Source organism: Mytilus trossulus, chromosome 5 (assembly GCF_036588685.1).
Source record: "Mytilus trossulus isolate FHL-02 chromosome 5, PNRI_Mtr1.1.1.hap1, whole genome shotgun sequence".
In the NCBI taxonomy this organism is placed as follows: Eukaryota; Metazoa; Mollusca; class Bivalvia; order Mytilida; family Mytilidae; genus Mytilus; species Mytilus trossulus.
Genome location: NC_086377.1, coordinates 78,580,758 through 78,595,671, shown reverse-complemented (window position 1 = coordinate 78,595,671; position 14,914 = coordinate 78,580,758). Strand labels below are relative to the sequence as shown.

General features: G+C 34.3%; 1 protein-coding gene across 1 annotated transcript in view; it reads right to left on the bottom strand.

Moving 5' to 3' along the window:
• The window catches only part of LOC134718333 (protein fem-1 homolog C-like), a 42,318-nt gene that overhangs the window by 15,419 nt on the left and 11,985 nt on the right, over positions 1-14,914 (bottom strand). The window contains exons 6-7 of the mRNA XM_063580827.1: positions 14,737-14,838; positions 3,313-3,393 (exon numbers count right to left, since the gene is read on the bottom strand). Of these exons, the coding sequence (XP_063436897.1) occupies positions 3,313-3,393; positions 14,737-14,838 (183 nt within the window). The remainder of the gene's footprint in view (positions 1-3,312; positions 3,394-14,736; positions 14,839-14,914) is intronic.

Below are 14,914 nucleotides of genomic sequence, written 5' to 3'. Positions count from 1 at the left end.
TAAAAAATATCAACGAGTGTAGCGAGACTAAAAACGTTACATTCTCCAATTCAAGAATGAACAGGCTATTCGACACCTCCCCCCCCTTTCCCCCTCCCCCCAAAAAAAAAACAAAATCCGCCATCTGACCTGAAGTTCCATAAAAGTTGATAAATTAAACACTTTGTACAATCATCGTAGTTTCAAAATAAAAGAAAAAATGATGGATTGATTGTTGATGTTTTAACTTCACCTTTAAGTGCCACATTTCGGCTATTTCATGGCGCCCAGTTATTATTGGTAGAGGGAGCTGGAGTGCCCGGAGAAAACCACACACATTTAATAGGAAAACTGACAGTCCTAATCAATTAATATTGGAGTCGAAAACCCCAGAACGGGCGAGTTTGCCCTCAAACCCTCAGTGTTGACTGTCTAGTGTTTACTGTAGAAGAACTACTTGGGACTTCTTGGCAAACGAGGCCCCTGATGAAAAAAAAAGGTTTCTCTTCCTTTTTTATGCGCCCGTCAAAATTTTGACGGGACGTATTTTGTTATACAAATGTCCGAAAAATGATTTATGATTATTGCTTAAAACTTAACACACTTCTTTGTTACATTAATCTAAAGATCTGTATACTTTTTGGTGATGATTCAAAATTTTGTTTTTGAGTTATTGAATATTTTGTAAAATAATCTATAAGATATTTCATATAATATCTTATAAACTATACAAGATATCTTATAAAGTGTTTAAGATATCTTGAAATTAAATTAAATAGCAAAATGGCTTGCCATATAAACCAATGAAAAAAAATCATTCATGTGGTATATTTTCAACAGGTCATCTTTATAAGTTTACCTTGATTAAAATAGATTTTAAATTGAACTGGTCCATTGTCGTATTCAGAAAGACAATTACAAAAGTTTATATACTTAATAGATAAGATATTTAAAGCAATTGACCAGAGAACTTTAAAATTATTTGGAATTGTAAATTTCATAAATAAATAAATCAAATAATCCCCTAACATTTTAATCAATTGAATCCGGCTCCTAAAATTGTTTACCACATATGGACATAATCAAATCGTCCACTAAAGTCAAAATAAAGGACACTTCATAAACATCTATATTTTGCCTATATTTTTCAACCTATAACAAATAAAGTCCTAAACTTCTCCGGAAATACCGATTTTATTTCATTTTCATGAATTGGGAATTTACTTTCACAAGTGTTTTTTTGGGGGGCCGCTGGTCGATTTTAGGGCCGCCAAGCGGCCCTAAACTATATAGTGGAATCATCCCTGAGGTGTGTAAAGTTTTACGCATTACTCATAAATTAATTTTGAGATACGGCGCAACATGTAAAAAAAACCTCCCCCTTTTTTACAAAATACTATGAAATTTTGAATCATCACCAAAAAGTGATAAACAGATATTAAGATTAATGTAACTAAGACGTGTGTAAAGTTTTAAGCAATAATCAAGCAATAATCAAGAATCGTTTTTGAGATACGGTGCTACATGTGAAAAAGAATCACACCACTGTTTTAGTTACAAAGTGCCATAACTCATAAAGTTTAAATCTTATTTTCACCAAAAAGTATACAGATCATTTGACCATCATTATAAGAAACAACTATATTAAGTTTCATGAAATTTAAATAAGGTGTTCTCAAGTTATGGTGCGACATGTTTACGCCGGACAGACACCGGTCATTTGTATCCCATAATATGTCCCGTCAAAATGTTGACTTGCATATAAAACTAGAGGCTCTCAAGAGCCTGTGTCGCTCACCTTGGTCTATGTGCATATTACACAATGGACACAGATAAATTCATGACAAAATTGTGTTTTGGTGATCATGATGTGTTTGTAGATCTAACTTTACTGGACATTCTTCTTGCTACAATTATCTCTATCTATAATGAACTTGGCCCCGTATTTACAGTGGAAAATATATTCTAAAAATTACAAAAATTTATGAAAATTGTTAAATAATGACTATAAAGGGCAATAACTCCTTAAGGGGTAAACTGAAATTTTGGTCATGTTGACTTATTTGTAGATCTTACTTTGCCGAACATAATTGCTGTTTACAGTTTATCTCTAGCTATTATAATATTCAAGATAATAACCAAAAACTACAAAATGTCCTTAAAATTACTAATTCTTGGGCAGCAACCCAACAACAGGTTTTCTGTTTTGTCTGAAAATTTCAGGGCAGATAGATCTTGACCTAATAGATTATTTTACCTCAGTCAGATTTGCTCTAAATGCTTTGGTTTCAGAGTAATAAGCCAAAATCTACATGTTACCCCTATGTTCTATTTTTAGCCATGGCTGTCATCTTGGTTGGTTGGCAGGGTCACTCCACACATTTTTGTTAACTAGATACCACAAAGATGGTTGTGGCCAAGTTTGGTTAAATTTGGCCTATTAGTCTCAGAGGAGAAAAGTTTTGTAAAAGAATACTAAAATTTACGAAAAATGATTAAAAATTGACTATAAAGGGCAATAACTCCTAAAAAGGTAAACTGACCATTTCGGTCATGTTGACTTATTTGTAAATCTTACTCTGTTGAAAATTATTGCGGTTTACAGTTTATCTCTATCTATAATAATATTCAAGATAACAACCAAAAACAGTAAAATTTCCTTAAAATTACCAATTTAGGGGCAGCAACCCAACAATGGGTTGTCCGATTCATCTGAAAATTTCAGGGCAGATAGATCTTAATCTGATAAACAATTTTACCCACGTCAGATTTGCTCTAAATGCTTTGGTTTTTGAGTTATAAGCCAAAAACTGCATTTTGCCCCTATGTTCTATTTTTAGCCATGGCAGCCATCTTGGTTGGTTTGGCAGGTCACCGGACAAAATTTTTAAACTAGATACCCCAATGATGATTGTGGCCAAGTTTGGTGAAATTTAGCCCATTAATTTCAGAGGAGAAGATTTTTGTAAAAGTTAACAACGCCGGATGACGCAGGACGCCAAGTGATGGGAAAAGCTCACTTGGCCCTGTGGGCCAGCTGAGCTAAAAATAAGAGACATCCAACAGATGAGAACACAGATTTTAAACATTTGTCTTTCACATATGCCAACATGTATATCAGGCAACAAGCTTGGAATTGTCAAAAAAAGAGGGACGAAAGATACCGAAGGGACAGTCAAACTCATAAATCTAACTTACATTGTTAACTGACAAAAATTACTACAATGACATTGAAAACTACAGGCAAATGTTTAATTGTAATTTCTTTGTACCAAGTCTGTTTTGTCTCTCATAATCTGTAAATATCTTTTAAAGTAAGACAAGACTATTTACCTTAAGGAAGTACATCACTTCTTTCTTCTTCTCTTCATAACAATACATTGATATAAATACCAGATCATAAGGAGTCTTACCCTGAAATACAATCAAATAATCTTTCATTAATTATACACATATATATTTTTTATTTCAAAAACTGTAAAACATTAATTAATAGGTAACTGTTGAATAAATTTTACCTATACAACATGTACAATGTAAAACGATAAATAATAGGTAATTGTTGCATTAATGTTACCTGTATAATTCAAAACGATAAATAATAGGTAAATTATTGCACTAATGTTACCTTTATAACATGTATAATGCAATAAAGTAATAGGTAACTGTTGCATCAATTTTATTTATACAATGCAGAATAGTCTTATTTATACTTAACATAAAGAACAGTGAACCTAAACCAACAACAAATATGAAGTAACATTATAAAGAAATCAATGAATAGTATTTGAGATTTTACTGTTAAAGAAATTATTGCAGTATGTAAAATATCACATTAAAACCAAAACAAATACGAGAAATCAATTTATCTTTATGATAATTCAACAATCTGTCTGGAAACTACACTTAATTTTGTCTGTGTCATTAACTTGTAATAAGTAACAACACAGTGTAAGGGATTTTACTAACTCTACATATTTGGAACATATGAAAAATCTCATATTACTGGTACAACTGTTATATTAAAATACATTCTGCAAAATACAGCTGGGATTGTTTCTTTACTCACGTGATTTTTGTTTGATTCACATTGACAATGACAGTAATATTATTCTAGTAAGTGCTTTATTTACAACTATGACACATGAGTAAAAAGTTTACATATGTTACTGTGGAGTGTTATTATTCGTGATTTTTGTTCGATTCACATTGACATTGAGAGTATTATTATTCTACTACTAGCTTTATGACAACCACTATGACACATGAGTAAAAGGCTGACACATGTTACTGCAGAGTATCATTTTTCGTGCTTTGTGTTCGATTCACATGAATAATAATATCATTATTCTATAATGTGCTTCATTGACAACCACTATGACACACAAGTAAAAGGCTAACATATTATGTTACTGTGGAGTGTCACTTTTCTTGTTTGTGCTCTTTTCAATATAATATTAATGACACATGAAGAAAACTGTAATATTTGTCATTTTTCTTGTTTGTGCTGTATCTACATTATAAAAGGCTGAAATATGTTTTTGTTTTATACTTTTTATATATATTGGCTAATTGATTAATTAGTGAATGCTTGGTATCAAGTGTGTTGGTAAAGTATAAGATTGTAGTTGTGTTGGTAGTGTATGATGTGTTGCTGGAGTAGGATTAGATCATAGCTTTGTTAGTAGTATATAATTGGTGTAAGGTATGTTGGTTGAATGTGATTAGATAGTAGTTATGATGGTAAGGTTTGATTGGATGGTTGACATGCTGGTAGTGTAGAATTTGTGTTAGAAGTGTAATTGAACTATGATTAGATGGTTGATGTGCTGGTAGTGTAGAATTTGTGTTAGAAGTGTAATTGAACTATGATTAGATGGTTGATGTGCTGGTAGTGTAGAATTTGTGTTAGAAGTGTAATTGAACTATGATTAGATGGTTGATGTGCTGGTAGTGTAGAATTTGTGTTAGAAGTGTAATTGAACTATGATTAGATGGTTGATGTGCTGGTAGTGTAGAATTTGTGTTAGAAGTGTAATTGAACTATGATTAGATGGTTGATGTGCTGGTAGTGTAGAATTTGTGTTAGAAGTGTAATTGAACTATGATTAGATGGTTGACATGCTGGTAGTGTAGAATTTGTGTTAGAAGTGTAATTGAACTATGATTAGATGGTTGATGTGCTGGTAGTGTAGAATTTGTGTTAGAAGTGTAATTGAACTATGATTAGATGGTTGATGTGCTGGTAGTGTAGAATTTGTGTTAGAAGTGTAATTGAACTATGATTAGATGGTTGATGTGCTGGTAGTGTAGAATTTGTGTTAGAAGTGTAATTGAACTATGATTAGATGGTTGATGTGCTGGTAGTGTAGAATTTGTGTTAGAAGTGTAATTGAACTATGATTAGCTGGTTGATGTGCTGGTAGTGTAGAATTTGTGTTAGAAGTGTAATTGAACTATGATTAGATGGTTGATGTGCTGGTAGTGTAGAATTTGTGTTAGAAGTGTAATTGAACTATGATTAGATGGTTGATGTGCTGGTAGTGTAGAATTTGTGTTAGAAGTGTAATTGAACTATGATTAGATGGTTGATGTGCTGGTAGTGTAGAATTTGTGTTAGAAGTGTAATTGAACTATGATTAGATGGTTGATGTGCTGGTAGTGTAGAATTTGTGTTAGAAGTGTAATTGAACTATGATTAGATGGTTGATGTGCTGGTAGTGTAGAATTTGTGTTAGAAGTGTAATTGAACTATGATTAGATGGTTGATGTGCTGGTAGTGTAGAATTTGTGTTAGAAGTGTAATTGAACTATGATTAGATGGTTGATGTGCTGGTAGTGTAGAATTTGTGTTAGAAGTGTAATTGAACTATGATTAGATGGTTGATGTGCTGGTAGTGTAGAATTTGTGTTAGAAGTGTAATTGAACTATGATTAGATGGTTGATGTGCTGGTAGTGTAGAATTTGTGTTAGAAGTGTAATTGAACTATGATTAGCTGGTTGATGTGCTGGTAGTGTAGAATTTGTGTTAGAAGTGTAATTGAACTATGATTAGATGGTTGATGTGCTGGTAGTGTAGAATTTGTGTTAGAAGTGTAATTGAACTATGATTAGATGGTTGATGTGCTGGTAGTGTAGAATTTGTGTTAGAAGTGTAATTGAACTATGATTGGATGGTTGATGTGCTGGTAGTGTAGAATTTGTGTTAGAAGTGTAATTGAACTATGATTGGATGGTTGATGTGCTGGTAGTGTAGAATTTGTGTTAGAAGTGTAATTGAACTATGATTGGATGGTTGATGTGCTGGTAGTGTAGAATTTGTGTTAGAAGTGTAATTGAACTATGATTGGATGGTTGATATGCTGGTAGTGTAGAATTTGTGTTAGAAGTGTAATTGAACTATGATTAGATGGTTGATGTGCTGGTAGTGTAGAATTTGTGTTAGAAGTGTAATTGAACTATGATTAGATGGTTGATGTGCTGGTAGTGTAGAATTTGTGTTAGAAGTGTAATTGAACTATGATTAGATGGTTGACATGCTGGTAGTGTAGAATTTGTGTTAGAAGTGTAATTGAACTATGATTAGATGGTTGATGTGCTGGTAGTGTAGAATTTGTGTTAGAAGTGTAATTGAACTATGATTAGATGGTTGATGTGCTGGTAGTGTAGAATTTGTGTTAGAAGTGTAATTGAACTATGATTAGATGGTTGATGTGCTGGTAGTGTAGAATTTGTGTTAGAAGTGTAATTGAACTATGATTAGATGGTTGATGTGCTGGTAGTGTAGAATTTGTGTTAGAAGTGTAATTGAACTATGATTAGCTGGTTGATGTGCTGGTAGTGTAGAATTTGTGTTAGAAGTGTAATTGAACTATGATTAGCTGGTTGATGTGCTGGTAGTGTAGAATTTGTGTTAGAAGTGTAATTGAACTATGATTAGATGGTTGATGTGCTGGTAGTGTAGAATTTGTGTTAGAAGTGTAATTGAACTATGATTAGATGGTTGATGTGCTGGTAGTGTAGAATTTGTGTTAGAAGTGTAATTGAACTATGATTAGATGGTTGATGTGCTGGTAGTGTAGAATTTGTGTTAGAAGTGTAATTGAACTATGATTAGATGGTTGATGTGCTGGTAGTGTAGAATTTGTGTTAGAAGTGTAATTGAACTATGATTAGATGGTTGATGTGCTGGTAGTGTAGAATTTGTGTTAGAAGTGTAATTGAACTATGATTAGATGGTTGATGTGCTGGTAGTGTAGAATTTGTGTTAGAAGTGTAATTGAACTATGATTAGATGGTTGATGTGCTGGTAGTGTAGAATTTGTGTTAGAAGTGTAATTGAACTATGATTAGATGGTTGATGTGCTGGTAGTGTAGAATTTGTGTTAGAAGTGTAATTGAACTATGATTAGATGGTTGATGTGCTGGTAGTGTAGAATTTGTGTTAGAAGTGTAATTGAACTATGATTGGATGGTTGATGTGCTGGTAGTGTAGAATTTGTGTTAGAAGTGTAATTGAACTATGATTGGATGGTTGATGTGCTGGTAGTGTAGAATTTGTGTTAGAAGTGTAATTGAACTATGATTAGATGGTTGATGTGCTGGTAGTGTAGAATTTGTGTTAGAAGTGTAATTGAACTATGATTAGATGGTTGATGTGCTGGTAGTGTAGAATTTGTGTTAGAAGTGTAATTGAACTATGATTGGATGGTTGATGTGCTGGTAGTGTAGAATTTGTGTTAGAAGTGTAATTGAACTATGATTGGATGGTTGATGTGCTGGTAGTGTAGAATTTGTGTTAGAAGTGTAATTGAACTATGATTGGATGGTTGATATGCTGGTAGTGTAGAATTTGTGTTAGAAGTGTAATTGAACTATGATTAGATGGTTGATGTGCTGGTAGTGTAGAATTTGTGTTAGAAGTGTAATTGAACTATGATTAGATGGTTGATGTGCTGGTAGTGTAGAATTTGTGTTAGAAGTGTAATTGAACTATGATTAGATGGTTGATGTGCTGGTAGTGTAGAATTTGTGTTAGAAGTGTAATTGAACTATGATTGGATGGTTGATATGCTGGTAGTGTAGAATTTGTGTTAGAAGTGTAATTGAACTATGATTAGATGGTTGATGTGCTGGTAGTGTAGAATTTGTGTTAGAAGTGTAATTGAACTATGATTAGATGGTTGATGTGCTGGTAGTGTAGAATTTGTGTTAGAAGTGTAATTGAACTATGATTAGATGGTTGATGTGCTGGTAGTGTAGAATTTGTGTTAGAAGTGTAATTGAACTATGATTGGATGGTTGATATGCTGGTAGTGTAGAATTTGTGTTAGAAGTGTAATTGAACTATGAGTAGATGGTTGATATGCTGGTAGTGTAGAATTTGTGTTAGAAGTGTAATTGAACTATGATTGGATGGTTGATATGCTGGTAGTGTAGAATTTGTGTTAGAAGTGTAATTGAACTATGATTGGATGGTTGATGTGCTGGTAGTGTAGAATGTGTGTTAGAAGTGTAATTGAACTATGATTAGATGGTTGATGTGCTGGTAGTGTAGAATTTGTGTTAGAAGTGTAATTGAACTATGATTGGATGGTTGATATGCTGTTCGTGTATTTTTGGTGTTAGAAGTGTAATTGAACTATGATTAGATGGTTGATGTGCTGGTAGTGTAGAATTTGTGTTAGAAGTGTAATTGAACTATGATTAGATGGTTGATGTGCTGGTAGTGTAGAATTTGTGTTAGAAGTGTAATTGAACTATGATTAGATGGTTGATGTGCTGGTAGTGTAGAATTTGTGTTAGAAGTGTAATTGAACTATGATTAGATGGTTGATATGCTGGTAGTGTAGTATTTGTGTTAGAAGTGTAATTGAACTATGATTGGATGGTTGATATGCTGGTAGTGTATTTTTGGTGTTAGATGTGTAATTGGATTGATGTAGGGTGTATTGGTACAGTATGATGAGATGGTAGTTGTGTCAGTAGTTTATGATTGGTGTAGGGTGTGTTGGTGGAGTATGAGGAGATGGTAGTTGTGTCAGTAGTGTAGGATTGGTGTAGGGTGTGTTGGTGGAGTATGATGAGATGTTAGTTGTGTCAGTAGTTTAGGATTGATGTAGGGTGTGTTGGTGGAGTATGATGAGATGGTAGTTGTGTCAGTAGTATATGATGGATGTTAGGTGTGTTGGTTGAGTATGATGAGATGGTTGTTGTGTCAGTAGTTTAGGATTGATGTAGGGTGTATTTGGTAGAGTATGATGAGATGGTAGTTGTGTCAGTAGTTTAGGATTGATGTAGGGTGTTTTGGTAGAGTATGATGAGATGGTAGTTGTGTCAGTAGTTTAGGATTGATGTAGGGTGTGTTGGTGGAGTATGATGACATGGTTGATGTGCTGGTAGTGTATTATTGGTGTTAGATGTGTAATTGGAGTATAATTAGATGGTTGATGTGCTGGTAGTGTTTTATTGGACTTAGATGTGTAATTGGAGTATAATTAGATGTTTTGATGAGCTGGTAGTGTATTATTGGAGTTAGTTATCAAAGGTACCAGGATTATAATTTACTACATCATATGCTACTGACACACCTACCACCAATCTTACACTACTGATACAATTACATGTGTAATTGAAGTATAATTAGATAGTTGATGAGCTGGTAGTGTATTATTGGTGTCAGTAGTGTAGGATTGGTGTTAGGTGTGTTGGTGGAGTATGATGAGATGGTAGTTGTGTCAGTAATGTACGATTGGTGTTAGGTGTGTTGGTGGAGTATGATGAGATGGTAGTTGTGTCAGTAGTGTATGATTTGTGTTAGGTGTGTTGGTGGAGTATGATGAGATGGTAGTTGTGTCAGTAGTGTGCCATTGGTGTTAGGTTTGTTGGTGGAGTATGATGAGATGGTAGCTGTGTCAGTAGTATTTTATTGGTGTTAGGTGTGTTGGTGGAGTATGATGAGATGGTAGTTGTCAGTAGTATATGATTGATATAGGGTGTGTTGGTGGAGTATGATGAGATGGTAGCTGTGTCAGTAGTATATGATTGATGTAGGATGTGTTGGTGAAGTGTGGTGAGATGGTATTTGTGTCAGTAGTATATGATAGGTGTTAGGTGTGTTGGTGGAGTATGATGAGATGGTAGTTGTGTCAGTAGTATATGATTGATGTAGGGTGTGTTGGTGGAGTATAATGAGATGGTAGTTGTGTCAGTAGTATATGACTGATGTAGGGTGTGTTGGTGGAGTATGATGAGATGGTAGTTGTGTCAGTAGTATATGATTGATGTAGGGTGTGTTGGTGGAGTATAATGAGATGGTAGTTGTGTCAGTAGTATATGACTGATGTAGGGTGTGTTGGTGGAGTATGATGAGATGGTTGTTGTGTCAGTAGTTTAGGATTGATGTAGGGTGTATTTGGTAGAGTATGATGAGATGGTAGTTGTGTCAGTAGTTTAGGATTGATGTAGGGTGTGTTGGTGGAGTATAATTAGATGAGTGATAAGCTGGTAGTGTTTTATTGGACTTAGATGTGTAATTGGAGTATAATTAGATGAGTTGATGAGCTGGTAGTGTATTATTGGAGTTATTTATCAAAGGTACCAGGATCATAATTTACTACATCATATGCTACTGACACACCTACCACCAATCCTACATTACTGATACAATTACATGTGTTATTGGAGTATATTTAGATGGTTGATGAGCTGGTAGTGTATTACTGGTGTCAGTAGTGTAGGATTGGTGTTAGGTATGTTTGCAGAGTATGATGATATGGTAGTTGTGTTAGTAGTGTAGGATTGGTGTTAGGTGTGTTGGTGAATTATGAGATGGCAGTTGTGTCAGTAGTGTAGGATTGGTGTGAGGTGTGTTGGTGATGTATGATGAGATGGTAGTTGTGTCAGTAGTGTATGATTGATGTTGAGTGTGTTGGCAGAGTATGATAATATTGTAGTTGTGTCAGTAGTATATGATCAATGTAGGGTGTTTTGGTAGAGTATGATGAGATGGTAGTTGAATCAGTAGTGTATGATTGGTGTTAAGTGTGTTGACAGAGTATGATGAGATGGTAGTTGTGTCAGTAGTGTATGATTGGTGTAGGGTGTGTTTGTAAAGTAGGATAAGATGGTTGTTGTGTCAGTAGTTTAGGATTGGTGTTGGGTTGGTTTGTGGAGTATGATGAGATGTTAGTTGTGTCATTAGTGTAGGATTGGTGTTAAGTGTGTTGGTGGAGTATGATGAAATGGTAGTTGTGTCAGTAGTGTATGATTGGTGTTAGGTGTGTTGGTGGAGTATGATGAGATGGTAGTTATGTCAGTAGTGTATGATTGGTGTTGGGTGTATTGGTGGAGTATGATGAGATGGTAGTTGTGCCAGTAGTGTAGGATTGGTGTTAGGTGTGTTGGTGATGTATGATGAGATAGTAGTTGTGTCAGTAATGTATGATTGGTGTTAGGTGTGGTGGTGGAGTATGATTAGATGGTTGTTGTGTCAGTTGTGTATGATTGGTGTTAGGTCTGTAGGTAGAGTATGATGAGATGGTGGTTGTGTCAGTAATGTAGGATTGGCGTTAGATGTGTTGGTAGAGTATGATGAGATGGTAATTGTGTCAGTAGTGTAGGATTGATATTAGGTGTGTTGGTAGAGTTTGATGAGATTGTAGTTGTGTCAGTATTTAGGATTGGTGTAAGGTTAGTGGTAGAAGTGTAATTGAAATATGATTAGATGGTTGATGTGCTGGTAGTGTATTTTTTGAGTTAGATGTGTAATTGGAGTATGATTAGATGGTTGATGTGTTGGTAGTGTATAATTGGTGTTAGATGTGTAATTGAATTGATGTAGGGTGTGTTGGTACAGTATGATGAGATGGTAGTTGTGTCAGTAGTATATGATTGATGTGAGTTGTGTTGGTAGAGTATGATGAGATGTGAGTTGTGTCATTTATTTAGGATTGGTGTAGGGTGTGTTGTTGGAGTATGATGAGATGGTAGTTGTGTCAGTAGTTTATGATTGATGTAGGGTGTGTTGTTGAAGTATGATGAGATGGTAGCTGTGTCAGTAGTTTAGGATTGATGTAGGGTGTGTTGGTGGGGTATGATGAGATGGTAGTTGTGTCATTAATTTAGGATTGATGTAGGGTGTGTTGGTGGAGTATGATGAGATGGTAGTTGTGTCAGTAGTTTATGATTGATGTGAGTTGTGTTGGTAGAGTATGATGAGATGTGAGTTGTGTCATTAATTTAGGATTGGTGTAGGGTGTGTTGTTGGAGTATGATGAGATGGTAGTTGTGTCAGTAGTTTATGATTGATGTAGGGTGTGTTGTTGAAGTATGATGAGATGGTAGCTGTGTCAGTAGTTTAGGATTGATGTAGGGTGTGTTGGTGGAGTATGATGAGATGGTAGTTGTGTCAGTAGTTTAGGATTGATGTAGGGTGTGTTGTTGGAGTATGATGAGATGGTAGTTGTGTCAGTAGTTTAGGATTGATGTAGGGTGTGTTGTTGGAGTATGATGAGATGGTAGTTGTGTCAGTAGTTTAGGATTGGTGTAGGGTGTGTTCTTCCATACAGCAAATATAGTTGGCATATTGCTTATAGTTTAAGAAAAACAGACCATTACCCAAAAACTTAACACTGAGCAATGAACCCTGAAAATAAGGTCAAGGTAAAATAAAACCTACGCGACTGACATATTGATCATAAAACATTTCCATACACCAATTAAAGAACCTTAGTGAGCACGCTCACATACCCCATGTCCCCACATTGTCATTGGAGAAATTAAATAAGTATAAGAAAAAAAATTGTATAAGAAAAAATATTGAATAATAATTTCAATATACATAGTATGTCCTTATTATCTACAAAATTCATGAAATTCTGTTGTGTGTTTTCAGAGGAGTTGCGATGACAAACTGTTGCAGAAGTACATTGAAGCAAATAAGTTCAAAGGGGCATAACTTCTAGAAAAAAAATTGAACTGTAATTTCCTGTCGATATGTCCTTATTATCTGAAAAGGTTTCGTGAAATTCTGTTGTGTGGTTTGAGAGGAGTTGCGATGACAAACTGTTGCAGTAGTAAATTAAAGTAAATAAGTTCAAAGGGGCGTAACTCCTAGAAAAAAAATTGAATAGCAATTTCTAGTCGATATGCACAACTACATAGTATGTCCTTATTATCTGAAAAGGTTTTGTGAAATTCTGTTGTGTGGTTTGAGAGGAGTTGCGATGACAAACTGTTGCAGTAGTACATTAAAGTAAATAAGTTCAAAGGGGTGTAACTCCTAGAAAAAAAAATTGAATCGCAATTTCCCGTCGATATGCACAACAACATAGTATGTCCTTATTATCTGAAAAGGTTTTGTGAAATTATGTTGTGTGGTTTGAGAGGAGTTGCGATGACAAGAAACAGGACTGACGGACGGACGGACGGATGGACGGGTCAAAAACATTATACCCTCCGCAACTTCGTTGCATGGGTATAAATATAGTTGACCTATTGTATATACATTGTGCAGTATTAGAAAAAAGACCAAAACTCAAAAACTTAACTTTTCGTTCATTTTTTTATATAAATAAGCTTAACCTTGTTGAATGTTCACTGATCCATGAAATGAGGTCGAGGTCAAGTGAAAACTGTATGACGGGCATGAGGACCTTGCAAGGTACGCACATAACAAATATAGTTATACTCTTACTTATAAAAGAGAATTTAAATTACAAAATAAGTTTTTTTCAAGTAGTCACTGAATCATGAAAATGAGGACAAGGACATTGGAAATGTGACTGGCGGAAACTTCGTAAAATGAGGCATCCATATACAAAATATGAAGCATCCAGGTCTACCACCTTCTAAAATATAAAGCTTTTAAGAAGTTAGCTAACGCCGCAGCCACTGCTTGATCACCATTCCTATGCCGAGCTTTCTGAGATTAAAGTCAAAAGCTCGACAAAAACAATCAGTTTTAAGGGGACTCGCGGGTCTGAATCATTTGTTTAATTTTTAAAAAAATGTGGTCACCATTCATTTACGCTCACAATCTGCCTTCGAAAGAAGCATACATTTTTCTTAATGTCCTTTTTTCTGTTGACCTAATAGGGGAAATAGTTGTAATATCGAAATGAAAAAAGAACTAAATTACAGAAATCGCTTAAATTTTACAGTTAATTAGTTTATGTACAGCTTTTTCGAAAACAAAACAAAAATATAGGTCACCGATGAGTTAAAAAAGATATTTCAAATTTAATGCCAAAAATGGCATTTTTGCACAAAAAAAGAGATGATTTTGAGCTTTTCCAATGATATCTACATTTTAAAAGTCACCTGAGGCCAACACCAATTGATTTATTGGAATGATTCTTGTACCATAATGATAAAGTAATAACTACCTAAGGTAATAAATGAAATTTGTAATGAAAAATTATTGTTTAATTTTTTTCTGAAAATCTTATACCCGCAAGCCTCCTTAAGAAAACTGTGTTCATTCATTAGGTGTATTAATAACAAGGTTTGTCCCTCCATGTAAAAGTTAAGCACAGACTGATTTCTTCATATTTAGTTTAACCTGTTTTTTATACAGGTATTTCATCATAAACTTAAAAGTTGTACTTTATTATATTTTATCTGCAGCTGTTTACCCTCAACTATTGTACATGTATTTGTATTTATACTGTAATTGTATTTTCTCTGTTGACTTGTATTAAGTTTTTAGAGAATAAAATATATATCTATCTAATAAGAATAAAACGGAATGTTACCTCCAATGATTTCACCCAAGGACTGCATCCTTGATCTATTAAACATTTTGTTACATCAATCCGTCCATACTTAGCAGCATAATGTAAAGCTGTTTCTCCATCCTATAACAATATAGAAATATAAACATGTTAATGGAGTGTGATAACAAAATCATGAGAGGAGTCAAACAATTTACCA